This window comes from Larimichthys crocea, chromosome XXI (assembly GCF_000972845.2).
Source record: "Larimichthys crocea isolate SSNF chromosome XXI, L_crocea_2.0, whole genome shotgun sequence".
Taxonomy (NCBI): Eukaryota; Metazoa; Chordata; class Actinopteri; family Sciaenidae; genus Larimichthys; species Larimichthys crocea.
This window is the reverse complement of record NC_040031.1, coordinates 4,907,507-4,935,266: the sequence shown is the minus strand read 5'-3', so window position 1 is coordinate 4,935,266 and position 27,760 is coordinate 4,907,507. Positions and strand designations below refer to the sequence as shown.

At 41.8% G+C, this 27,760-nt stretch overlaps 1 protein-coding gene across 6 annotated transcripts in view; it reads left to right on the top strand.

The window, feature by feature from the left end:
- srgap1a (SLIT-ROBO Rho GTPase activating protein 1a) overlaps positions 1–27,760 on the top strand; it is a 78,193-nt gene that overhangs the window by 34,378 nt on the left and 16,055 nt on the right. For 4 of the 6 annotated variants that reach the window (XM_019276635.2, XM_019276634.2, XM_019276639.2 and 1 more), the window contains exons 3-15: positions 1,915–2,077; positions 8,475–8,537; positions 11,609–11,788; positions 12,526–12,654; positions 14,272–14,493; positions 15,052–15,153; positions 19,760–19,957; positions 20,447–20,531; positions 21,607–21,634; positions 23,192–23,297; positions 25,400–25,460; positions 26,244–26,321; positions 26,469–26,603. In XM_019276635.2, coding sequence (XP_019132180.1) covers positions 1,915–2,077; positions 8,475–8,537; positions 11,609–11,788; positions 12,526–12,654; positions 14,272–14,493; positions 15,052–15,153; positions 19,760–19,957; positions 20,447–20,531; positions 21,607–21,634; positions 23,192–23,297; positions 25,400–25,460; positions 26,244–26,321; positions 26,469–26,603 — 1,550 coding nt within the window. Of the gene's footprint in view, positions 1–1,914; positions 2,078–8,474; positions 8,538–11,608; positions 11,789–12,525; positions 12,655–14,271; positions 14,494–15,051; positions 15,154–19,759; positions 19,958–20,446; positions 20,532–21,606; positions 21,635–23,191; positions 23,298–23,975; positions 24,010–25,399; positions 25,461–26,243; positions 26,322–26,468; positions 26,604–27,760 lie in introns of all 6 variants that reach the window. The other 2 variants (XM_019276637.2, XM_019276636.2) reach the window with 1 other exon arrangement.

The window sequence follows — 27,760 nt, the reverse complement described above, 5'->3', positions numbered from 1 at the left end:
AAATAGGTCAAACTTTTCATAGTGAGGGGTCCTGTTGTGGTTTGAGCAATAAGGTCGGATAAAGCAAAGAGCAGAGCAGGTCCAGCAGTTCAGGTCCTGACTGAAAACTCTCTATACACTTAATCTGTAATACATCTCCAATCAAATTATCTGAATTATTGTTATAAATGAGACAAAACTGTCACACAGAACAGAGGGTCATTGAGCAAAAACAAACGACTACTTACTTACTGGAAATCTACAATATACCGTCTCATGATGTATTATGTCAGTGGACATTATGCATCTGCGCATGCATGTGTCAGCATGAATTAATAGACACACACACACACACACACACACACACACACACACACACGTGCCATCTTCACATAACTAGATTTATACATAATGCAGAAAGGATTAATGGTAGTTGTATTTTGACAGCGTGTCCATGTGTGATGCTGTCCAGCAGTGGTGCGGCTGCAGCTCTGCACTGCTTCACTTATTTTCTCCTTTCCTATCTTTCCCTTTCTTTGCACGTATCCTGTAGCCTGGGCGTGCGGCACCAGCACATCACTCAGCTTTTGGCTAAATCTTTTTTTCTTTTTTTTTTTTCATTCACAGTTTTCCCATCGACGTAACCATCGGATGTTTTTTGTGTCACCATGTTTTGCTCTGCCTTCATCAGATGTAGTTTGCTTCCTGTTTTTGCAGAGCCTCGAGGAACATTTCAGCTGGTTGGAATGTTTGTATCAGTTCTTCTTTTGGACAAATGCTTCATTTTTGCTCTCGTGGCAGATGTGCCTGGCTGAAGGCTAGTTCAGGGTTGAGTCACTTGCCGAGTGCAGAGTTTCACCTGTTGTGTTGACAAGTGCTGCATGTCTATGCAAACTAGCTTTGTGAGGGGAGAGCAGAGGCGAGTCTCCATATGGTTCCTGCAAGACTTGACCCTCAAACCATAAAACCTCTCCCTGACACACACACACACTCGTGTGCTGTGCTGCTCTTAGTAGGCAGGAGGAATGTTATAGATTAACCCAGAGGAAGTCAGCCTGCAGGCCAGTGCTTACGCAGGGCCCCAGTGTGCTCTGGCCTGGACAATGTCCTACAGTTCGTTTGGAAGCAGCCAGCACACAGCACAGGAAACAGCTCTCACTATTTCTCTCTTAAAGCTTATTTTGCACTCAGATCTCTATCTTCGCTCTTTGCTTGCTTGTCTGTCTTCTGCTGTCACAGTTCATATGTAATTCTACTTTTCAACTTTACTTAAAATACATTCATGGCTTCTCAAACATCATTCTGCTAAGTGTATTTAAAGCCTGTGGCACACTCTTTCCTGGTTGTAAGAAGTCAGCTTGGCTCAGAGCGTTTGCAAGAGCTCTGCCCCAGAAATGTCACTGATACAAAGTATTTCCAACCCAACTGCAGAGTCCATGCGATATACAGAGATCTTTTTAGGTTCAGAACCAGCAGTATATGGGCCATTTAACACCAAGGGAGGCCTATGACGCATCGCTCTCCTGCTTCTATAAAAGGCCATGGTACACTTGAGATGTTTGTGGACATCCTGCTAGTTGAGGAACTGCCACAATCTCCTTGTGAAAATGAGAAATACTGTCTAAGGAAATTAAGGCTGGGACAGTGATGGATACAGACACACAGGAAAATGTTGGAATGCAATGACGCAAACCATAAACACATAGAGGAGATTGTACAATATAATGCTGCAGTGATCATGTATCTTCTTGTTCTTTAATGTGCGGCTTAACAGACAGGGTGGCTAACAAAATGCTGAGTCACCCATCTCATAATTCCTTCCTCTTTCTAATTTCTATGAATAACATGTAGTAAATTAGACACCGTGGTGTTCATTTTCCACTTGAATCTTTCACAACTGATCTGACAGCTGCCTCCTTCCCTGGTTTATTTTAGGAAAGACCAGAACCTGCTGTCCCCAGTCAACTGTTGGTACCTGCTGCTGAACCAGGTGAGGAGGGAGAGTAAGGACCACGCCACACTGAGCGATATCTACCTCAACAACGTCATCATGAGGTTCATGCAGATCAGTGAGGACTCCACGCGGCTACTCAAGAAGGTGAGGGTGGCGAATACACACACTATATGATCACAGTAAAGATAAATGTGATTGTTACAGTGTTTCTTAAGAGAGCGCCTTTACAGACATTATCCACAGGAAACAGAGTGATGACTGTATTCTACAACTTTGTTTTATTGGTGATTCTTTCTCATGATCGCCAGAACCACAATGGGCAATATGTGATGTCCCAATAAGAATGATGTAATCTTTGAGGGATTGAGTTGATTTGTGGGTGCTAAAAGTCCAAAAGAAAGTGAGCAGTTATTCTTTGGGCCAAATTACAGTTCTTGTTTATTTCCGGACTCTCGATCCCAATTGACACATTCATTTCACAATTAAAGTGTATGTTTAACACAGTAACGTACAGTTACAAACAAAGACTGGGAGTGTAGCCTGCTGTCCTTGCATACTTCTGCCTCGCCATTTCTTTGTCTCTTTTACGCCCATAAAATCTTTTTTTTGACTCCTTCAACCTTTTTTATTACTTTTTACTGCGCTGATGTTTAACCTCTGCTAGAACAGGTCAGATGGGACTTTTCTTTGATCAACAAAAACAGAAGTTTGAACTCACCACTAACACAATCCAGATTTTTCATGGCGGTCAGATCGGGCAGCAGTGTCTCCAGTCGCTCATGTTACACAAACAGTCTTTCACTTTCAATTAACCCATTCGTTTGACGACAACATATATTTAGTCGATATGCAGGATACGTACAGTATATATTCAGCTTTGCGTTTGATGGGATCAATCTCTGTTGGACTTCTGTGGTTTAGTTTTGTGAATTAGAGTAGAGAAACCTTGGTCACCACAGTTTCAGATCAGTATGCCTTCACTCTCCCTTCTGAAGACTGTGGCTTCATGGCTGAAACTGGGCCTCTGCTGCCTTTTCCACCACAAAGACGACAACTCCCTAGAAGATTATGAGCTCCTATGCTGCAGGAGACACATGAACTCACCACAGGCCTAAATTACAAAGTGGCTTTTCTTCAGAGGAGCGCCTTTGTGTCAGTTTAGGTGGTGCAGCTTTTTCTATCTCTCGATGTTTCTCTTTCTTTTTCGTTTTTGCTCCGTTTTACTGCAAATCCTGACAAGCGAACCAAATTCAAAAAGTAAAAGTGAGCTTCTTGTATTGGTTCTCAACATCATCAGCATCTCTTAATGTTTGTGGTTTCATCTGATTGTATGGGGGCGTGGTCTTTAAATACTCACCCAAACCCCCCAACACACAAACAGGAAGCTGCAGCAGTCATTTCCTTTTGATAGTGTTTAAAGGCTTATGGTTCTACTAATGAAGCCAGATGTGAGTCATTTTTTAGATGTTGCCCTCCATGTATCCACTGACTCAACACACTTTGATGATCATAATGATAGACTACCATCAGTGCTGATTTACATTTTGTCATGTAACTCTAAAGACGTCTGCCAAATCCTCACGGTCCCTTTTTAAAGTTTGTAATGCAGTTTCCCAGTGGATCAGGTGACACTGTGCAGACAAACGGCAGACTGGTGGGAGGTCCCGGTTCATAGGAGACCTGAGACACCGCTCGCCCTCTAATTAAAGCTTCCCTGAGCCTTTTGATCTCAACAGAGCTTCAGTAACGAGGCACAAACAACAGAGAAGTCCCCCATGTTACGTGGGCTCCCTCACAGCTTTGAGGAGACAGCTGTACTGTTGTCATCCTTCCAGCACATCAAAGACCAGTGTTTTTATTTCCTTGTATGTTTGGGACTCATGCTGTGAGGTGGAACTGCAGAGGAGGACCCCAGAGTAGCCCCGTTGTCTTCATCAACATCCTCTGGTCAACCTGTTTACCGTTTTGACATGTGCATTTATTCCTTCAGTGCTGCATTGTGGTCACTTTTTCATACAACTACAGCCTCAGTTTCTTTTAGAATACCCCATTTGGGCTTTTTTGTTTTAGTAGTAGTCCTCTCTCTCCTTCTTTCTTTATGCTTGGACAGATCTTATCACATGTATTCAGTTTTCATTATTCATACAACTGGCCCGTTGTTTTATTCTGCCCTGTTTTATTTATGGAAGTCACGTTCTGTGGCTGCAGCTACGAGACAAATTTCTCAAAGCCTCAGGCAGTTTTGAACTTTTCCACAGGCAAAGCCGTGCACTGGATAGTGTTTATTTTATATGCAATCTTACAGAAAACATTTTGACATTTTTACAGCAAGATGTTAAAATTAATGATGGCTGAATTCCATTTAGCTTATTCATTTTCAGGGCCCTGGTGTTGTACATGTTGTCACACTTTGGTGACTCAATGGGGAAGTCTTTAATGTTATTTGTTGCTTTTTCTACTATTACAAGTCAGAACATATGCTATGATTAAGGTCTAACTTGCATTTACATCTGTCGCGATTGCTGCATGAGGTGTTTTTTACTTGATCAAGTGAGGATGGCACATGATAGTATGATAGTGCAGTGTATCTTAAAGAAACAGTCACACATGCATGTCCCCTTTCGTTTCACGGGCAACGAGGAAGAAAAGCAAATGAGGAAAACACAGAAGATTGAGGAGAGAGACCAGGCAGAGTTTAAGTTTCTGTCGCCACCGTTTACACAAAGAAACTCAACACAGTGGCAAAGAAAAACCCGCTGGCAACTAGCATTTTGGCTGTGTGTATTTGTAGAGCAGCACAGACACACCAGAGCACAAGTTTAAATGCTCACAACTGCCTAGGTCAGTTGCATAGGCTATGGTGGAGGCTCTACGTAGAGCCTACGTACCACTACATCAGCCTTTAGTCTCATGTCTGGAGCTGAAGTCAGGATGTCTTTAGCCTAGCTTAGCATAAAGACTGGAAGTGGGGGATACAGCTAGCCTAGCCCATTTTAAAGTTAAAAATACGCCTACCAACCCTAACACTAATCAGCACACTTTAACATGTACATAAACAACGTGCATGTGACAATACAAATCTGTGTCTTTGCATCAACAGCTGGGTGCAGTGAGTAGGCACGGGTTCCCAACATCTTATTGTCCCGGTAAGGATGCCAGGTTTGGTGTCTTAAATCTGTGCTCATTGACCATATCTGGCAACTTACTGCACAGAACTGCTGACAGATGGATAAACTGTTTGCTTGAACACGTAACTCACCCTAAAACCACAAATTGATGGGGTTTCGCCTTACATTTCTGTTCACACGCAGGTTAAACAAACAAGATACACTGTGTAAATAAGAAGGTTTAAGAGTTGTACAAAGCTAGGCTAGCTGTTCCCCATGTTTCCAGTCTATATGCTTAAGTGACTCTGATGTCTCACCCATGTAAATAAACACATTTTTCCTGAAGTTTTAAACTTTCTTTTGACATTTAAATTAAAAAAAAGATTTCATATCTACAGTATGACACTTGGTCAAAGCTTGTTTTTACAAGCTAAATTAGCTAAGACCTTGTCAGACTTTCTCATCTGTACCTTAACACTGTCTACATTATACTGACAAGACACTTAGATCTAAGCTAAGCGCCACACACACACACAGGCCCCCGCAGGGTATATAACTGCCATCTCTATGCCATGATTAATGTCAGTGGCAATATGAAACCCATCACTCCCCAAAGGCGACTTGGTTTCTCCTCTCTGGGGTTGTTTCATCCTTCTAATGTGGTTGGAATACAGATGGTGTGAGCTTTAAAAGGGGAAACCCATTTGTAGGATCTTTTTAATGAATTTAGACCAAATTGGAAACCCCCCCCCAGCTGAGATTCCTTTCAAATCAAAGGGGGTAAGTTGTGCAAATTAAATCAGGGACATCAGTTACACAACAGAGCATTTAGTAAACAGCCCTTATTGCTTGTAATTTGAGGTATGCAGTGTCTGCGTTACATTTAACAACACTGGAGAGATTATCGCGGCGTTCTTAAATGCATTATGTTAGGTGTAGCTTTTCTGGTGAAAGCACTCTCGTCATGTCTTGAATGCAGTGGCCCTTTTACTTTCATCTCTGTCTTTACTTCTCACACACACACACACACACACATACACACACACACACACACACACACACACACACACACACACACACTCGCAGCTCATGTGATCCCTGAGAAGGCTTTTCATTGAGATCTGGATGACTTCCCAGCATCCTCAATGGAGAAGAGCTGACGAGCGTTAGATCTGACAGATAGTCAAAGGTTCTGTCCTCTGAACTGAATGCTGCTAATGGATTTTCCCACAGGAGAAGGCCTTTGTTTTTATGATCTTTGTAATATGTAAGAATCCACAATTGATAGGCAGTTTACTCAAAGTATGGTACTATCATCTCTACTATAAACTCAAGCACCAGATTGTCCTATAATTTACCTCAATTTTAAATATAATTTAACTCGAGACCTTTCTGTTCCTCTCTTATCTACACTTCATTCTCAAACACGTTTAATTCTCAAACAGGTTTGGTGCTTCTAAAGCTCTGGTTATCCTGGCTTATAGTCTGTTTGCCCACTGATTAGGTAAGAGCTACAAATCAGGGAACTGACGGACAGGTGGTGGTTGAGAAGGCTTTGCCAATTGGCTGGGTCACCTAGCATGACACTGTTATTTCACTAGCCTGGCAGCCCCTAAATGAGAGGGTAATCCTCTTTGCTATCTATTCACATGCTCGGACATCATGCTGCTTTACCTGTGAGCAACTTGTGAAGAGTTTGTGCACGCAGGTTTTTACTTGTCGTTGTCTGTTGCAACTTTACAGTGCGACATAGTCCGTGGAGAGCTAAGAAATGGTGTCATTTTGTATCAGAAACATTTTGTAAACTCACCTAGATTAATGAGGTGTGTGTCAATAGAGCCCTTTTATCTGTTGCCAGCACCCACATGAGTCCACACGTGTGCAAAGCAACAGAGTATCATTTTATCTCAAGTCAGAACAATCCTGTACATTGTGTAATGTTAGAGCATCATTTCCAGACCGCTTCATTTGTCATGTGATTTGAGTAACTAGCAACAGTGAAAAACATTAAATGCAGCCAAAATGCATACAATGTAACAAGGGATATGTGTTGCGTTAAATGTGACAATTTGGCCCTGCTAGTTTGCTTCAGCTTACTCAATATGTGTGCTACTGATCTTGAAGCTCATAACATAAGGCCAACTTCTCACAAAATCTGACTGCCAAAATTGCATATTATTCCTGACTCTCAACATTTGCAACAGCATCTTTTAAAGATTTCTTACAAATAAGCATAACAGTTAACTCCTCTAACCGTTTCTTCATCCTAAAACATTTGCAAAGCCAACATTTTAATATTTTAAATCCCGTCTTCTTCTTTCTTGCCTTTGTTGGGGCTTTGCTTTGGTTTTTGGCACACTCTCACCCCCAACTGTTGATCCGCATAATACCCTAAAACCAGCCAGTTTGCATACGTGCATAATTAAAAACTAACTCATGAAAGCATCGCTTCTTAATGTACATTATTACAAGTGGTTGCTGTTGTAGATGTAGCTTTAGTTTATTTTTTACCACCATAACCTTTAAAGAAAATCTCCACTGCACTCCATTCTTGATCAGAAATACATCACTCTGGTTCAATACCCTCAGAACCCTCTTACAGTCCTTTGCCGGGAGTGGCTCCCAGAATGAGATTTGTCTGTGAGTAATTGGGTTAAAGAAAGACGTGAGTGTGGGCCAATGCTGTAACATCATCCAGGTAGCAGCGCGTGGTATCAACTGTAGTAGAGATATCAAAAATTCATTTTCATGAGTCATAATCTCATAAACATGTGATACAGTATGAGTCAGTGTGAAGGAAATATGGGAGCGCCATAGTTAAATGAATAGTGAAAGCCCCTCTAAATCCATCACTGTATCACTGTTAAACTGTATCCCACAACCATGAGATGCATTAATGTAGGCGTGCGTGTGTGATAGTATTACTGAGTCAGCCTTGTGGCATGGCTGATTGAGTTAACATATTTGGGAAAAATCTTTCACATTGAGGCGTAGAAGCAAGATAATGTGTTGAACATGTGGACGGTGAAACTCAAGCTTTAGAGGAATTGAGTGGAAAAGCTGTTGCGACACTGACACCGCTCACACAGAAACCCTGCATTTGACACAGGACGATAAATCCAATGTTCTGTTTTGTGTTTGTACCATTCAAACCACAGGTCAATGTCTGGTCGTTGTCTACCATTCATATAAAACCTAATATACAGTAAACAGCGTGCGTTTGCTAAATAGACTTGTCATGTTTGCTTTAATAAACGTAGCTGCTGCAGTGTTTATAATGGAAATTCAACTTGGCTGACAAAATGGTGCCACTGTGTTGGTTTGTATTAACTATCATTTTTGTTAGGGGAAAACTCATGTTGTGTATTTCATTACTGAATTACTGATTTGTTTTAATGATCTCATTGTGTTTTCTCTTCTGCTTTCTTTTTCAGAGCAAGGAAATAGCATTTCAGCTCCAGGAAGACTTAATGAAGGTCCTAAATGAGCTATACACAGTAAGTAGTAATGACTGCCCCCCCCTCCTTTTTTTTTTAACCAATGCACTTAAGGTCATTGGTCTTTGCTGTGGTTGAGATTGGTTTATAGCACTGAGCTAACTAGCGTCTAACTGCTTGTAACAGCTTGAAGCCTTAAAACTTGGTGCTTAAGCATGTCTGAGGGATCAAATATTGAACACTGAAGCAAATAGACTACCAGCAAAGATTGCTGGAGCTGTAGGGAAAGTCTGTCTAATTTCTTTTACAGCACATTTTGAAACACAATCTCTTTTACCCTCATTCGAACTGTGAAGTATTATGTTTGCCTGACTCATTAGAGTTCAGATTCTCTGTTTTTGACGGCTCTTATCAGCTGTGTTTTCTCGCTCTTCAAAACAAACTCATGCAAAGCCACACCAGGGGGTTGGAGCCAAATAGCAACTTGCTGTACACATTTTTCTGGATGACTTATTTTTGGCATTGTTGACTTGATTCAGTAGTCTGGGGATAGTTAATAAAAAGCTAATGTACAAGGATAAGCTATATATTTTTTGAGAAACAGAAAATAGTTAATGTAGCAAACCTCTGTACCCAGGGTTCAATTTTCTTTTGGTCTTTTCACCAGACCATCAAACTTCCACAGCAACAGCTGCATATCTACAGCCTGGTTTCTATAAAGGCTTTTCTGTAAGTAATTTGTCTGAATGTACTTCCAACCTTGATGGAGAAAGGTACTTTAATCATAAATCAATAGTTAATTCCACTTCCTTAATTGCCTCAGTCAGCCTGCTAGCCTTCTAGCTTAGTTTAATGCCTTTAATGCAACATGTTGTTGGACAATTATATGCTGGTGTATCCTTAGACAGGACGACAGGGTGGAATCAAGGCTTGATTTTATCCATCCATCCATCCATTATCTGTAACCGCTTAACTTCATCAGGGTCACGGGGGGGTTGCTTATACAGTGTCCAGTTACTCACTATAGAGGATTACAGTGGTTACACTTGTAGTCGATGGCAGTTCTGTTCCAAACGCAACAACGTGTTACTCCAAACTCACTGTGTGTCACTGTCACCACAGTCCACACTCCAGATTTGACCTGGTTTAGCCCCTTTGGGAGGATACACACATCCCCACACATACACACTCGGTAGCTATTGCATCAGACAGCCACAGTCCTGATGTCGGCCTCTGCCAATGAAATAACAGGTCTGCTCCGTCTTTAAATATGTCCCTCTAAAAGAAACACCAAAGTAAACACAACAGCGGCAGACTCCAGACCAGTAAGTGAGGAGTACAGGGCCCAAGGTCAGTCACCCATCTCTAAACTGGTTCCAGTTAGGCCAAACTCCGCCAAAGGCAGTGCGCTCCAGACAAATCAGGCATTGCTCTGTTGTTCCACTCAAACAGAAATAACTCAGTTTGGGGGAAGGATGTTTAGATTTTTAGATGGGTGAGTCTCTATGTGTACTGCAGTTGAGGTTTTGTGCAGACAAGTGTATTGCATACACAGGTTGTGGAGCTGTAATTTTCTGGAGTTGGTTCATTCCAGGTTAAACCACTGGTGCTCTATATTGCTGCTTTCTACTGTTAATTTAAATGTATTTTCTGCATTTGTTTTCAGTTCAGTACATTGGGCTAGCTGCCATGAAATGCATAATGAGATTCACTCAATATAATTATTGATTGTTTTTTAACAAATTTAATTCCAAAAAACTAAAGAAAACATTGATTCCTGTTTTTAATATTGCTTTGACTATTTTTGAAAGATAGTTGTAGACTAGAGTTAGTCTCTGGTCCTGTCCTCCTTTCCTTTCCTTTCCTTTCCTTTTCTTTCCTTTCCTTTCCTTTCCTTTTTCCCTTTTCCTTTTTCCTTTCCTTTCATCTTTCCTTTCCGCTCTCCTCTCCTCTCCTTTCCTCTCCTCACATCCGCTACTTTGACACTATGCAAGTCGGCAGCTTCAAATGGCACTGAGAGAGGACAAGTGACACTCATCTCTTAATAGTGCACCTGCTTTTGTTTGGGAAAATAATCTGCACTGTCTCAGTGGTGGGGAATGGTATGCTTTCTACTGCAGTCTGTATACTTGCAATTCATAAAAAAGCAGTAATAATACTATAGATATGATTAATTATAACGCAGCTGTGAGGGAGGGTCAGTGAGTTCTCTTGCTGATGACTCCATGTCAGCCTTGATGTTTAGCCTGTGATTCATCTGCATCGTGTTTTTGTCCCTTCTCCCAATGACTTGAGCCATTAATAAGACTCGTTTGAAGAACTCATTGTTTGTGTTTTGTGGTTTACCTGCTACTTCACGATTGAGTCACTGCCACGGAGTATGTATGAGTAACACTTACACTTTAACCTCCTCTCATGATGATGACTGAACCTTCAGGAAGTAGTGCTAATCAGCTGAACGGCCACGCATTTCCCTTTTGCTGAATTGCTACAGTGTGATTATACAAGGGGAGGAAGCGTTCAAATTTTTTGCCATTATAGCCTACGCAAAAGTTTTATTTAGACATATTTAATAAACATATGCTACATGTTAGTTGTCAGTTCCCGTACCATCTGAGATAGAGAAGTCTTATTAAACCAATAAACTTCCAATTTTAATAATCACATGTCACATTCAGGGGGCAAAATCAAGTCGTCTTTTCTGATTCTATAGTTTTTGTTTTTTTTTCAAGCACAGAGTAATGAAGGGAGCATGTTGGATTTAGCTGCAGTGATTTGTGGTTGTTGTGGTTGTATGAGAGCCTCATATAAAAAAGGCTGCAGGGAATCTGTCTTTGGTTTGTGGTTTAGGGAGAGACGAACCGCCCACTGTGAGATGAGTTGAATCGATTTGTAATGAATGAGCGGGTCAAAGGATGGAAGCTTTACTTGTGGGTTATAAAAGGGCAGTCCCGTCTATGAAGATGGATTGTTCTGACCTTTGGCCTCACAGAAACTGACCTGAAACTCATAATTTTTTAACTAACACAGTATGGTTTCAGGATGTTGTCCTATGCTAATGTTAAAAAAAAAAGGAAATAATAACAAACAGGCCTTCTTTTCAGCTTTTTAACACTTTTGTTTGTCTCCAGGTGATGAAAACCTACCACATGTACCACTCAGAGAGCATCAGCGCCGAGAGCAAGCTAAAAGAGGCTGAAAAGCAAGAGGAGAAGCAGATCGGCAGGGGAGATCCAGTCTTCAGCATCCGTATGGAGGACAAATACCAGAGGCGCAGCTCTGTGAAGAAGATCGAGAAGATGAAAGAGAAGGTAGAACACCAGGGGTTCAAAATCCTTAAATAACTTTAATCCAATTTGTGACAATTGCATTTAAACTAATAGTCACACCACGCCACCACCAGCTTTCTTTTTAGTAGTTAGAGCACAGCCAACATCCGATCAGGATTTTAAACACAAGGAAGCTCGGCCTTTTCTCAGAGGTCCCACTGACCTGAGTAAAGGAAACACACCGTGAGTGCTGTCAAACCGGCAGGCTTTGTATTCTCAGAACAGGCCTGTTTTCTGTTACATCCCTGTGACAAATGATTGAATAGGCTTTTTAACATTGGTCTTCCTGGAACGCATTCGGAAAGTGTTAAAGTATGGATGTTTTGCAAGTGTGTGAGTCAGAGTCCATTGGTCGACGCATGGTGACTAACTAGCAGACTTGTATTTGTCTGGTGGACAGGAAGTGTAGGACAAAGACAGATGGCTCAGACTGAGGAACCCCAGTTGAAGTGAAGGACACAGGCTGTTTTTAGTTTAGTTCTTTTCTTCTTGTTCCCCTTTCTGCTATTTTTAACTGAATTGAACCTATTTCTCCTCTAATGTTTATTGAAGCTGTAGTTTTATCAGTAATCCAGTCTCTACTCCGAGACATGCAGCACGTGCAGACATAAAAGCGCAGTCGCTTGTCAAAAAGGCAATTCTCGACTCATTAAATTCATCCTCCCTCATTTGCTCTGTTGTTGTCTGTTTCTCATTCTCGCCTCTAATTCTCTCATCAGCGTCAAGCCAAGTACTCCGAAAACAAGCTGAAGTCGATCAAAGCTCGGAACGAGTACCTACTGACACTGGAAGCGTCAAACTCCTCTGTTTTCAAATATTACATCCACGACTTGTCGGACTTAATTGATGTAAGTATATAAGACCACGTTCTTTTGTCAGCGCTGTTCTGAAATGTCTTCATCTGCAGCGCAGGCTTGTTTGTCTCCAGTGAGGCTGGGAAAGATTTTTCCTGAGAACTGTCTTACATAAACAGACACAAACACACATTTTACATCTTTCTGTATGCTGATCTTTCCCCTCCTTCTAAGGTAGAGTTTCTTTGTGCTCCTCATGTATACCCATGAGGGGATAGACTGATGACTTTAGCAGCTGGCCCTGATATAAAAGAAATCTTAGGGCACCAGACTGTGGGATGGAAATTACAGTGCAGGACAGAATTAAAGCAGTTTATTAACTTTTGTGATGAAAACTATTCTTTTCTCTTTTCCTTCTCTTCTGTTATTATTAAAAACCAACATATTATATTCATTTCTGCTGTGTTTTCCTAACATTTTGTCACTGTTATGTGATGTTTCCACATCTTTCAGACTATCTGAATAGAAAATGGGAGTAGCATTGAACTTGAAACCTAGTTTTTTTCTTGTTACGTACAGCTGTGGGACATCACTTTAGTCACTACAATACTCACATCTCTACTCTGCCTTAAAAGCAGACTGTTGACCTTTTTTCTGTTAAATTTGGCTTAATTGTGATATGACTCACATTTAATATTAAACCCAGTTTAGTAATAAATGTTTGTTTTTAGAGAAATACACTGCACCATTTTCTGTAGCGTTTCTAAGAAGAAGTGAGAAAGGAGAGAGCGTTTGGGAGAGTTTTATATTCCAGACAGGACTGAAAGAGAAGAGAAATGCAACCTCAATTCAGCGACATGCTGTGCGCTGAAATTACCCCTCTCCCCGCTTTGCTCACAAGCCTTCACATCTCACCGGGGTGTGCGTGTGAGTGTGTGTGTGGGATGCTCTCTGCGTGAGTTGTATGTGCAGACTGACACACAATTGTTTATTGATGGAGACTTTTTTTATAGTCGGAAAACAAAGTGTACAAGCTGGCTGGTAGTCATTTGTGTTTGCCTATCACTCAGGTCGTGTGTGTGTGTGTGTGTGTGTTTGTGTGTGTGTGTGTGTGTGTGTGTGTGTGTGTAACCGTGTGAGTTATGGATGCCTGGGGTGTGTGTTTTCCCTGGAGAGACCTTGGCCAAGGTTCTAGTTATTCAAAATCAGCATTAGATCCTGAAGGTAACATTATGTAACACAGATAAAATACTGATGGCTCAGAGAGAACCGGACTGTCTACTAGTGAAATTTATCTTCTTTAAATGTCAGTTACAGGTATATTTTATATTTTAACCTAAGAAATATACATTTATTAACTTGTTTTTCTGCTAAATACAAACATCACTATTACGAACAAACCATCGAAGCACCAGAAAACATTAGTATCTTTGATTCAGCTGTTGCCTGGTGCAACAAAATAATAATAATTATGTGATAGTGAATCAATCATTCTGGGGTTTTGGACCAAGCTATTTGAGGGCATTCAACTTTTAAGAAATTGTAACAGGCATTTTTTAGACTGAAAATAAGCTTAATAACAGTTGCAGTTTTACTCTGCCTTTTTTTTTTCTACTACTCATTTTCCTGAGTTTCCATCTTACATCGAGCCTCTTCTTTCGTCTATTCCAGTGCTGTGATTTGGGATACCATGCCAGTCTGAATCGGGCCCTGCGGACCTACCTGTCAGCCGAATACAACCTCGAGACATCACGTCACGAAGGTCTTGACATCATAGAGAATGCTGTGGACAGTCTGGACCCACGAAGTGACAGACAGAGGTTCATGGAGATGTACCCTACAGCCTTCTGCCCACCGGCAAAATTTGAGTTCCAGGCTCATATGGGAGACGAGGTACATAGTTCAGTCAACAGTAGTAGCTGTAATGGTGAAAATATCTGATATCTGTGTGCATTTGTAATGTGTTTAGAATAAAGAAAATAAACCATACTTATATCATGGGGTTTACAATGTTTAATTTCTAAGGCAACAAACAACATGGAAGTGAATTTGGAGTTGATTTAAAAAATAAATTAAAAGTCTCAGACTTAATGCGCTCTGATTTTCAGTAGCTTAAGTGTAACATTTTACTACGTCTGGGCTGCTGGATCAGGTTTTACGAGGCACTGAATTTGACAAATCATTTGCTAATTCTCCCCCTGCAGTCATGTAGCACAACATGTGTTATGAGTTTTACTGTTTGGCTGGCACTGCCAACGCTGATATCATGTCTGTTTACTAGCAGTTGGTATGTGGCTGTCTGCATTCAGTTAGCACTGCCGTCTGCACTGCAATTGAGGAAGAATTTTGGATGCCCGCAGAGGTTACGCGTCCTCCTCGTTCCTTCAGTAGGTTGTAATTTCAGATTCCTGATCATTGACAATGTATTTCCTCTTTTTTTTCTCCCCCAAGGTGTGTCAGATCTCAGTGCAGCCACCGGTAAACGGAGAGCTCATCCTTAGGTTCCAGCAGCTTCAGTCTCGCCTGGCTACTCTGAAGATTGAGAACGAAGAGGTAAAATGATCCAAACAAAAACTAATCCTATAGGTATTTGTGCTGTGCCTATCAAACAAAACTATTCTCTGCTGCTCCAATTTTGTCGCTTAGTGACGCTGTTATTTGTTGGTTGCAAGTGGTTGTTGCAGAGCATTAAAGCTACTAAAGAAAGTTAACTTTAGCCAGAAGTCATCCAAGGTGAGACACTGAATAGTTGCCGATGATCTCTGAAGAATCAAAGCTTTTGTTGCATATACACACCACACACAGACACAAACACACACATCTCTCTCTCACTCTATCTCTCCTTCTCATGCCCTGCAGGTAGCCATCAAACCCTCTCTGTGAAGCCTTCGTTTTTGCTCCCACTGGTAGAATATACTGTCTCGCTTTTATTTGCACAAACCTGTCCTGAGCTGCTGTGTTTTGAACATCGGAGGTGCATCTCTGCCTCTCAGACTGTGTTGTTTTAATCTGTCTGCAGCGTGTTTGAGTAACTCGACATTTTCCATAAAACAAAAGCTAATAAGGGAGAAATAGCAGGACTGCTACAGTTTCGCAGAGTGCAATCTTTGTCTGACCTGCTTCCTTTTTTAAGAGCTCTCACTACCTACTGTCTTTATCATCTCTCTTTCTCCCTCCCTCCACATCAGTACACTTTTTTTTCTTTTATTCAGCTACAAAGACGAACAGAAACACCAGAGCACGTCACTCAACTTCCTCTGCATTCGCTGTGACTTCAGATTTCTTTTCATCTTAAGGTCGACACCGACATTTTAGTGATATTAAATGAGAATGCATCCGGAATGATGGAACGATGATGGATAGGTTAAATGTATTTGAGGGATTATTTGAGCGTGTTAATTACTAGAGCTGAAAAAATAGTCGATTAATCACTGAAACTGAGTCTGTGAATTATGATTTTGTCATTTAATCAGGCAAAAGTCACAAATATTCACTGCTTCCAGCCTCTCAGATTTAAGAATTTGCTGGTTTCCTATGTGTTTTATATCATTCACAATTGAATAAGCTCACCATTTCTGACATTTTACAGATTTAACGTTTAATAAAACATACTCAGATGGAAATATTCCTTAGTTCCAGCCCAGTTTGTTGTTTATGCTGTGTATCAGGCCTGGTCAGGGTCCTGCTGGTGTCATCACAGTTCACAAAGCCTGCAGTATGTACAGTTCTGCAACATGGCGCATACACAGGCACCCCTGTGTGTGTGTGTGTGTGTGTGTGTGTGTGTGTGTGTGTGTGTGTGTGTGTGTGTGTGTGCGTGTGCGTGTGCGTGTGCGTGTGCGTGTGCGTGTGTGTGTGCGTGTGCGTGTGCGTGTGTGTGTGAGATAGAGAGAGAGGCTATGATGACAAGCCGTGGTTGCTTCATGTCCTTTTCTGCCCGCCTCACTGAAGCGGATGTCCTGGTGGGTCAGAATTGGAGGGCGCTGCTGCCTTGTGTTAGGATCACCAGATGGCCTCTCTTCCCGGGCACAGCACGCCAGATACATCCTTGAAAAATGAACTTTCAAAGCGCAGTGAACGACCTACAAGCACGACTGTCAAATGTACAAGAGAGAAAAGAGAGTCTGTCTTTATCCGGCCAGGAAAGGCTGCAGGGCAGTGCTTAATAGAAGTGCAGCTGTTTCCTCAAACCTCTTGGACTCCCGTGAAACCGTGGAAGAAAACATTGCTGAATAATTTACTCTGCATCAGTGGCGGGTAGAGAGAAAACTGGAAAACTGTGGATCTCAGTCTAAGCAGTTAGGGTTAACGTATCCCTGCTGGGTGCCTCACTACAGAAGTTACAATTGAATTTTTTTCATTAAAAAAAGTCTGCTCTCAGAGGACATCGTTCATTTCAGCTCCTCAGTCTGTCGGTGTGGTTCATCATCTTTTTCAGATGTAATAATCTGGCCATTTAGATCTCATTTGCCTCCGCCGTATGAACCAAAGCTCACACAGGGTGATTTTCCTCCTCTGCTCTCCTTTGTATTCTCAAGATGTCTCACACTGAACTCTGGCAATCTAATAGCATCTCCTTTAGCAGGGAGTGTTTGTTTTTCCTCAGATAAATCTCAAGGAAGCACATCAAAGCATGTGTGTGTGCACTCATGGCGGGATGATCAGCAGATCACACACTTACTCCATGGTCTGTTGAAAGCTATGGACTGCAGTCAGCCTCTTGCGAATGTGATGATAGATGTTGAAGTAACGGGTAAGCAATATAACACTGCAGCCCTGCTGAATAACATTGATTTAAAAGTGCGACGAGTTGAATCGCTTTGGATTTTGACAGCACAGGAGTTATTTTCAGTCCAGTGAATGATGCCAGACTGATGTTTAGCTCCTCATATTGGTGGCCTGTCTGTATAGCACCGTAGGAAATACCTGAGTCATGGTTCTTTTATTAAAAATAAACAAACTTAATTCAATCCCAGGGACTTCTCTCCAGGTCTGCTGTGCAACTACGGGGACTAATAGGCATATCCAGTGAGTCCTACTAAGAGTGTTGTTGTAATTGAGCCCAGCAGTGAACACTGGTAACTATTCGTCTGCTGAATAATGGATATACTCAACAGCTTTTTTTTTCGCTGGGAGCGATTCTCTCGCATGCATGGGCCCTGTCTTTTCTGATGACAGCTGGGCCTCTCGTCTCCATGGGGGGGCCACCATGGATGAAGCTGCCAGGCACATGGCGAGAGAGAGGCCAAACACCCTGAGAACTTGTAACTAAAGATTGTATGTTGCAAGTTACGTGTAGATATCTTCGTATTTTCTCTGTCTATTGACGGCGGCAGGGTCTTTTTTCTTTCTCCTTTAATCACTGAATGACGATCCTCGACTGTTTTCACAAGACAGGATGATGTTTTAGCAAAGTTTTATGATTGCAGAATCCCTTGTTTCCTTTTCCACGCTGTCATTAGTCATGTTCAAACCTGCAGTATGTTTTTTTTGCTTCATGATAGGATGCATGACAGTGTAACCACATCCACCTTGCATGCCCTAAGTGTGTGTGTGTCAACACTGTAATCCATCAGTGCAGCACATAATAGAGATGAAGTCCACCTTGCTTTTCAGGTGGGTTTTGTTCTGTTTTGAAGGCCAAATGAGTCACAGGTCAAACTGTTTAAAATAACAAGCTAGAAACCACTGCTGTCTGTGTTTTACACCAGGAATCCACCTTGTTTTTTCATTAGCTCTGAGGTCACAATCACTTAACAACTAAGAGATGGGGTCGCTACCTTTGAGTGGGGGTCCAGACCATTAAGAATAATTAGGAGGAATTCCAGCTGCATCTCACTCAGGGCCTGTTGACCTGTGATGCCCCCACCTTTTAAAAGCACACACACACAATCGAGCTGCGATGTTTGGAACGCTTCACACTCCCCCTCTGTCTCTGTTGAATGAGGAGAGTTTTGCTGAATTTTTCCTGAGAGATGGTTGTTGATGTTTCTCCATCGACATGGCCTCTTTCCCATCTGCAGATTTTCACACATCAGTGAGTCATACCTCCCTTTTGACATGGCCTCTTCCTCATTCTGTGTTTCTTTATCCTTTTCGCAGATATCTGTCGGCTCTTTATTATTATTATTTTAATAAACTGGACAGTCAGTCAATGCATTTGAAGGATTAAACATCAAGCAGAATGATCACTGTTTTCACCCCCTGACTGACCCCATAAATCATGCTGTACATACAATTGGAACAAAAGGAAAAAAAATTGTAATCCTCACAATTTTACGTGGTTTTATGCAGATTACAGCATATCAAACAGTGCTAGGGCAGGTGTGAGAAGATGCATATAATGACTTTTCATCCATGTGAGTAAATGGCTGTGGGGGGTTAGCAGTGTTGGTTGGTTGGTCGGTCTACCTCTTTGGCTCAGGCAGAAATAGCTCAACAAATATTGAATGTATTGGCATGAAATTGTTGGCCCTTATTAGGCCACAGTGTTCATTTGTCTAGGAAAGCTATATTGCTATGTTTAAGTAAAGCTTAAGCTTGGACGTAAACTGACGAAAGACACAGACGTCTCATTTTTCTCACAAAGTATGACTTCATTTTCAAATTCTTATTTAAAGTTTACACAAACGGTATCTATCTGTTTTGTTCTCGTTGTATGGAGCCCTTCCACTCATTTGTTTGTCATATCCTCATCATCATTTACTGGACACAGTAACGGCCTGCAGCACTTGCACTAGCTGAACATCTTTCGCAGTAAGTGGTGGGGCACGCTCAGCAAAGTCCTGATATTTATAAGCTTCGGCAGAAGCACTCCTGTTGACGGAGACGGGCGGTTATGGAAATGAATCTTAAAAGCCTGCGGCTGAATGTACCATCTCCAGCAGACAGTGTTCACCTCTGGCCCCTCTGAGTGCATGCAAATTGATTGCTTTGGCTGGGAGTCATGTTCATGGGCTGGTGGATTTTTTTAGGAACGTGCATCTTGTCAGAAAACACCAGAGTTTTTCAGAGTGTCATGGGATAGAGAGAGCGGTTTTTACAGAGTGTGATGATACAAGCCGCTGAGTATGCTGTCATAATAACATTGTGATAGTGAAGAGATGACATGCAGCTTTTAACCAGTCCCTTAACTCTTCGCCTTCACTTATGTCTCCAGATCAAAAAGACGTCAGAGGCCACCTTGACCACCATTCAGGACATGGTGACCATTGAAGACTACGACGTGTCCGAATGTTTCCACCACAGCCGATCCACAGAGTCGGTCAAGTCCACTGTATCGGAGACGTACCTCAGCAAACCCAGCATTGCCAAGAGGAGGGCCAACCAGCAGGAGACAGAGCAGTTCTACTTCATGGTGAGGGGAAATGATGACGTCAGAGATGTGTTTGAAAATAGAAATTAATCTCTCTTAAAGACTCTTTTTGATGCCTTGGGTAGCTTATATATTGCACTTGGATGTGAAAATACCAGATATCTCTTGTCTGGTTATGATTTCTAGCTGCTAAACCCTAAATGGAATCCAAGAATATGAACTTCATCTGAACTTTAAAGTGCTTTAATCTCTGCATGCAAATTTTAAAACTCTGAATCTCATGCACAAGCCCCTTTTTGAAATCTTTGATCAGCTGGCAGAGGGGCAGCTCACCCCAAAATATTTCCATTTTGTAAGGCTAACTGCTATCCTGTTCCACTCTGAAGATGGACATGCTCTGATAACGGCTTTAAAAAAAGGCTCTCAGTGTGTCCCTTGCCCTTGGCTTTCTTATCGTAGATTGCTGTCTTGAAAGCGGGCGCGCTGGCTGGCACTCAGGGCCACTGTGTAATTACTCTCAATTCTCCACAGAAATTCCGGGAGTTTCTGGAGGGCAGTAATCTCATCTCCAAACTGCAGGCCAAACATGACTTGCTGAAGAGGACCCTTGGTGAAGGTACAGTCACGACTTTACTTTTACACTCTACTCTTAGGGCTCCCTCTGTTCCTGTTACACCGTCACTGAGTGTTTGCTTTTGATTCTTACTTCTCAGTGTCAAATACGCTTTAACCTGTCTGCGTGTTGCCATCCTCCAGACAAAATGAGGACTTATTTTAGCCATAATCAGTTGAATTTTGGTCCTTTTGAGCACCTTCACTGTTTGCCTGATTTTTCAACTAGTCAAAGCTCCTAGATGGTAATCTGGGTTTTAGCCAGACAAGCCAGAGCTGAGGGGTATTTTGAATTTGTATTACCTGTCTTAGTGATTGATTTGCTCCCAACTTAATGGACTGCCATGTATTAGACGACGGCCATTTCCAACACTCTCTCTCTTTGTTCTGCATTGGTGGTATCTCCTCGAGGCCTTAACCTAATTTACCGTCAAACCCAGAGTGTCATTCAGTCATTGTTCTAACCAGCAGACCTGGTGGTCTCCGTCAAACTGTCCACTTAAAGAGTAATGGAGACATGTGCTAACGAGGCAGAGAAAAAGCCTCCTGCTTCTCCCACGTGCTCCTTAATCATATCGTTGTCGATGAGCTGAAGTACAGTATGAGTCACTTACACACAGACAGGTCAAATCCTGTTCATGGGAACAGATGGCCACACATTTGAAACTACTCCTGTTCTCCCAAACCATTTGGAAGCTATTTTGTGCTTAATCTTACTTTGCCTGTCCAAACTTGTAGCTCTGTGTATTACTATAATGATTAGTGTGTCTGTGTTCCTATGTCAGTTGTAAACGTACACCTGTGTGCCTGGTAGTTGTTTGTTTTTACTCTAGTAATGTAATGTAGTCCAAGTGTACAAGTCACTATGCAAGTTTGTGTGTGTGTTTGTATGCGTAGGTGTGTGTATGGGTTTTGTTTGTGCTCCTCAAGAGGCCAGCGGTTGTGGACAGATGGCAGGCTTCAAATGCTTCACTAGGTGTATGCAAAATGCACATGCAGAGACCTCAGACAGGTCTCTGCATGTCCACACATCTAACTTCCACTCACATCTCTTCTCTTTTCTCTCTCTCCGCCCGCAGGCCACAGAGCTGACTACATGACCACAAGGTAAAGTACACGCTCACACTTCAGGACCTCTGCATATTCAAGATGCACATCCAGTCCACTCTTCTTTCAACAGCGTCAGAAACACTTGTCTCGAAGCTCAAGACGAGGACAGTTTGCCTCAGGAAATTCTCCCTGTGAATGAAACACCGTGAAAGCAAAGGAGTCCATAGTTGGACCCTAGAGAGCACTGAGCAGATGTGCCGGCCTCCATGTTTTCTAAGCCCAACCTGGTATCGTGTTCATGGATACTGTACTTACTATTCCCAAGAGTATCGTTTGTCAGGCCTTTTAAAACGAATGAGAGGTGGTAAAGTGAAAAGAATGTTTGGCCTAAGAATTGAGAGGAGAAATAATTAAATTTAAATATTTCAGCATTTGTACAACAAATAGGAACATGTGGGTCAGTTAAATCCGTAGTCTAATTAAGTAATCTTACTAAGATAAGATACCAACAATATACTACTATTATTCACTGTTATTCATGAGCAACCTAAACAAAACAGTCAATTTGCAGTGAAATGCAGTGAAATGTCAGGCAGCAAAGAAGATACTGTAAATTTTCTTTGTTTTATTTTATATTCAAAACATTCTAGGTAACTGAAGTGTTTCTTCTGTGTGCACAGTATATGGGATACTTTTTATTGTTTTGTTTTTTTTATATGAGTTCGCAGCCACCATCTTTTTTCTCCTACACGCTTGGAAGTCAGAGGTTTAGGCGAGGGGTATTCCCTTTGTTGTAATCTGCAGTCTCAGTGCTAGATGCCACTAAATCCTACGCACTGGAATTTATCAGTAATTTATCAAGCAAAAATAACAAAGACTTCCAGCTCGTCAATTGTTAGGATTTTTAGGTATTCTTGAGACAAGACAGGACATTCACAGAGGTCGCCTTGAGCTCTGTGAAACATTATATGGACTGAAAAAAATCGACCAGGAAAATTATTGGCAGATTAATCGATGGTGAGAGTAGTTGTTAGTCGCAGCCCTGCTCTGGAGAAGAGAATAATACTAGTGTTTGTAATCAAATAATATGTCAGCAAAGTCACATCTAATGTTTAATTTAGATTTTATGTTTTGTGTTTATTTAAAACATCTTCAGATCATGCTCGCAGAATAATTCTGTCACACTGTTTGAGCAGCAGAGTCCAAGACTATTTCAATCTCACACAGGTCACAGGGAATCGTACTGCATCAACACACACACACACACACACACACACACACACACACACAACTCTAAGTGAGGCAAATCCCCCGCAGGGCCTGTCATGAGGTGGATGCTGACACCTACAATGTTCCCAGCAGGTCTGATATTTCACTAGCCTGTGATATCTCGTGGAGAAAGAAAAGACAGGATTATAAAGAAAAAGTTCATTCACGGGTTTCAGCAGTGCCTGAAAATACCGTCATTCACCTGTCCATCATCTTGAGACGAAAGAAAGATTGGTCAGCCTCAACTTCAGTTTTGAAGGACTTAAAGGTTATTGGCGAATAGATAAACCGCTCTGAAAGGAAAACTGCATTGTTACTTATTCTGATGCATTCTTTGTATTCTAGACATCCCAATGGGCCACTCAGAACCCACACTGGCACCCGACGGGCTAGACCCCGCTCTGTTTTTAATGTTAGGTTATTTAATGGCAATTTGGAGTCCTTTATCAAGGTACTGATTACCAGTCTGCCCGCTTGACATCGCTCCTCCTCCTATCTATTTTCTGTCTTGCTCTGGCTTTCTGGCCATTTTGGTGGGTTCCCCCAAAGCATCTTAGCTTTGATTTATCTTTTACCAATATACAACAACAACAACAAAACAACATATTTATGCTAAGATGGATTCTGGAAACCTTCCTCATGAGTCAGCGAGCTCTGGTGGTCTGCGTCTAAGATGTAAAGGGTGGCACTGATAGATTTGGAGGGCTGCAGGAGGAGAGGAGCGGCAGTTTGAGGGATAAATGTTTCTCTCCATCAGCTCCCCTGACTCACTGCTGACCTGGCATCACCGAGTTGCTCTGGCAGAGATACTCTTTCTGTCTCCTCCTCCTGAGCGAGGGCAGAGGCCAGTGAAAAACAGCAGGATAAATGGCAGTCAGGGAGCAGATGTCAGACTGATATGGTGTTGCTGCCTCCCTCCTCCGGGCCTCTTCACCGCCTCTCACTGGTGGCTGTGTCCAGTCCTGCCTGGCCCTGTCCACTTCCTATTGTTTACTTTCGGGTTTGATGCCAGCACAGAGTGGAATGAGGGTGCACTCTTTGGTGGGTAGCTGCTGTGATCCTAATCTGGGTCTTGCCTTTTCTCTCTTTCTGTCTCTCCATCTCTGGCTTTTGTGACACTTCTCTGTAGCCGCGGACGACGGAACTCACATGCTCGACATCAGGTAGACACCTTGAAGCATCTTGGGGGGACCCATGCTGCTTGCCTGCGCACATTTCCTTTACCTGTCCTGCCTTAACAACATTTTAACCCCACATTGTGTTTGTCTGTGTCTTGTATTCGTTACCTGACCTCTGTGAGTCAACTGAGACAGACTGAATTGATGGTTTCCAAGTACCTATGGTGAAATTCCCAGCATGAACCGCATCCAGCTTCAAAATTAGTATTGAATTTATGCGACATGAAGCGGTCATCTCCAGTCTAACATATCCAAAGGGATAGTATTACATAATATAATCCTGCTGCACCAGACCTGCACTTCAGCCCTCACGGTTCCACTCCAGCGATAGATAGTCGATTTTGGCATCGTCGCTGTATTTGGACCGTGTGTATAGCCCTGAGGGCTGTAAACAGATCCACTGTATCATTAAAAGCATGTACTGAGTCCCTGTCCAGCACTGAGCCTCAGGAGCAGCTGGCACCAGGGCAGAACAAGAGTGCAGTCGATGTCAAAGTGCGTGAGAGGAATGTGTTTTCTCTGAAGGAGACGGCGTCACTCCTCTCATCCCACCACTTCTGCCCTCAGCTCCACATCAAGTGTGTGGCTCTTTTAGATAAGTTCTTGTTAATTTAAACAGAGGGTGCACTTGATTGCCAGCATAACAAGACACAAAGTATATTTAGCAACACTGAAGACCAATTGAAACGTGTGGGACGACACGTTTGTAGATAGTGAATGAGTCTTGTACAATCTGTTATATTCTCAGATCAGCAAGTTATTATGGGAGACTGGGCATGAACAATCAAACAGTTAGTGAAATAAACTCAGTCTGTGTCAGTAAGATCTCAAAAAAGGTAATCCTCACTTTGTATCTAAACCTTTCACTTTTTTCACTGGATGTGCATGTGTGTGTACTTTTAACGTCACGTTAACGGTTTCTGTTAGAGCCTGACCGATACACCAGCCGTCTATATTGGGACATTACAGTTATATCGGCATTGACCTGCATGTTTTCAGACTTTGCAAAATAGAGATTGTAAAGAGAAATAAACTGACATAATAAATGATCACGTACATTTGATACTACACATTTTATGTGTTCATGTAAAGAAAAAACAATATTGATATTTCTATATCATATATATATATATATATATGATATATATATATATAATATATATATATATATATATATATATATATATAATATATATATAGATAGATATATATATATATATATATATATAAAATATCATATCAATCTTAATTATTGATAGAGAGAGGGTCTTCAAAATTCTAGTGTCTGTCCGGCTCTAGCTGTTGTTCATGAAATAAAAACTGCAGATTACACGATGTGACATTCTGGTGTTTTGGTTTACCATTGCCTTCAAAGGACTCTGGACAAGCTATCCCACGTGTGGTTGAAAGCTGCATTCGCTACATCAATTTGTATGGTGAGTTGGTTGTAGTTGAACAGTGTGGAGACATTTTGTCACTTCAGCTAAGCAACCGCGAATTGATGATTGTATTTATGCTTTCTTTGATGAATTCTTCTTACAAATCAACAGCAATCTGCTCCATTTTTAAGTTTATCTGACTTTGATGAAAAGTGTCACTTCAGTGATTCCAGGCACTAATTGTTTGGGCGTGTGCATAGTTTTTACATGTTCGGGTTTCAGTGCATTCCGCTTCAGCTGCAGTCATGGGAAAATACAGATTCCATCCTGTTTACAGCGGTGTAGCCTTTTCCACCCAGCTTCCCAAACATACCGTGAGACAAATAGACACACAGCCTAGACTGGCACAAGTGATGAGTTACAATATTGGTTTTAAACCAGATTAAAAGAGATGCTGAAAGAATGTAAACGCTTAAGCAGTTAAGATGTGACCGTAGTGAGATCTTATGGTTTGCAGGCTCGCCCACTGAGCCTCTGATGATGTACAAAGAGACAAAACAAGAAACAGCAGACTAATCATTCTTCCTTCTGACCCATGACCTCTTCCCCTATTAAGTCCCAATCCCTGTAGACGCTCCAGTAAAGCTTGATTGTGGCCTCCCTGACTCATTAATTACCCTTAATTACAAAAGTGAAGGGGCTTAACGAACAGGATGTGCCTTTTAGTTCCAACTAAAGTAGGCTTTATTTATTGGGACCATCAGAGTAGACTACGTAGAATGGTTGAGTGTGTCTATGCTCTTCTTTTACTTTGCGTTTCTCCATCTTTCTTCTGTGCAGGCCTCCAACATCAAGGAATATTTCGTGTATCTGGATCGCAGCTGGAAGTCAATGACATTAAGAACTCGTTTGAAAGAGGTCTGTTAAACTATATTAACGGCACATTATCGCTCGGATCTCTAAATGGATCTCTAAATGATTTTGTTGTTATCAAAACCAGATGTTTGTTACAATTAGGAACTGTAATTAAGGGACCTACTATTGACCTCCTCACTTGTCTTGTAGGAAACGACCCTCTGACGGATGACGAGAATAATCATGACATCAACTCGGTGGCTGGCGTTCTCAAACTTTACTTCCGTGGCTTGGAGAACCCTCTTTTCCCCAAAGAGAGGTTCAATGATCTGCTGGCATGCATCAGTAAGAACGCACACATTCACCTTCAGTGACGTTATTTTATTCTGAGTACGTCTTTGTTCTTCATCGCAACAACTCAGTGTTACAGTGGTTTTTTCTGGACCACAATTTAACAATTAGGGTTTCAACATACACGTTGCTGTGTGAGCATTCTCAAAGTTGGAAACATTTATAACATTATATCAAAGACAAACAGTCTTTTCATCGAGATTATAGCATCTGTAGTAGTCTTGCACAGTGTGTATGCCCCCTCATATACATTCCTCAGATAAAACAGTATAATTAACTGTCTGTAGTGTTTCGTCAGCAGAAAGGCTCTGGCCTCTCCTTCTCTCTGACACTCTGTGTTGATACTACTCTGTGGTATTTGGTTGAGTACTGAGAGGGATTATTATCTGTAGTAAGTGGCACAAAGCTGACCATGCTTACAGGACCGTGGTGGAATGTTAAATGTCCGCACCACTGAGTGTATGAATCCAGAGCTGAAGTCCTCTTTAGAATAGTCACATTGTCAGTTTGCCACGAGTCAGTCCACAGATCAGTCAGCTCTTTGTGTGGCTTGTCCTGATCTTTTAAGACATTACATTGGGAGACTTTTAGGCTTTGTTAAAGAACCATTGAACATGCAGAGTCACATGGAAACGTGCACTGTAATGCCGTGCTTGCGTGTGTGTGTGTGTTTCCTGGGTGTGTGTGCGTGTTTCCTGGGTGTGTGTGCGTGTTTCCTGGGTGTACTTTCACACGTTTGTGTAATGGGGATTCCCTGTTTACATTCCTAGCTCAACATGCCAGTGATTGCAGTGTGGGCTGAATGCCCAGCAGGCTCCATATTAAAAACCCTCTGCTTATTCCATATGGAGCAGCTCGGACCAGCTACAAGATCACTTCTCCGTTTAACCGCTCTCAGTTGACTGTATTTTTTATTTTTTTCTCACTACTGCAGCATATTGCGGCTACTGATATCTTTCATTTTGGCAGCAGGGATGTTTTGCGTGGGTGTGCTCACACGTGTGTTTGTAGGTGATGTATAAGCGTACATTGGAGTAGATCTTTAAATAGTAGCTTCTGAAGTGCTCAGGAACCTTGCAGAATCCTAGTTAGGTATTCATGAAAAATGTAATACATCACAAGGATCCCAGAAGCCCAAATCCCAGATGGCA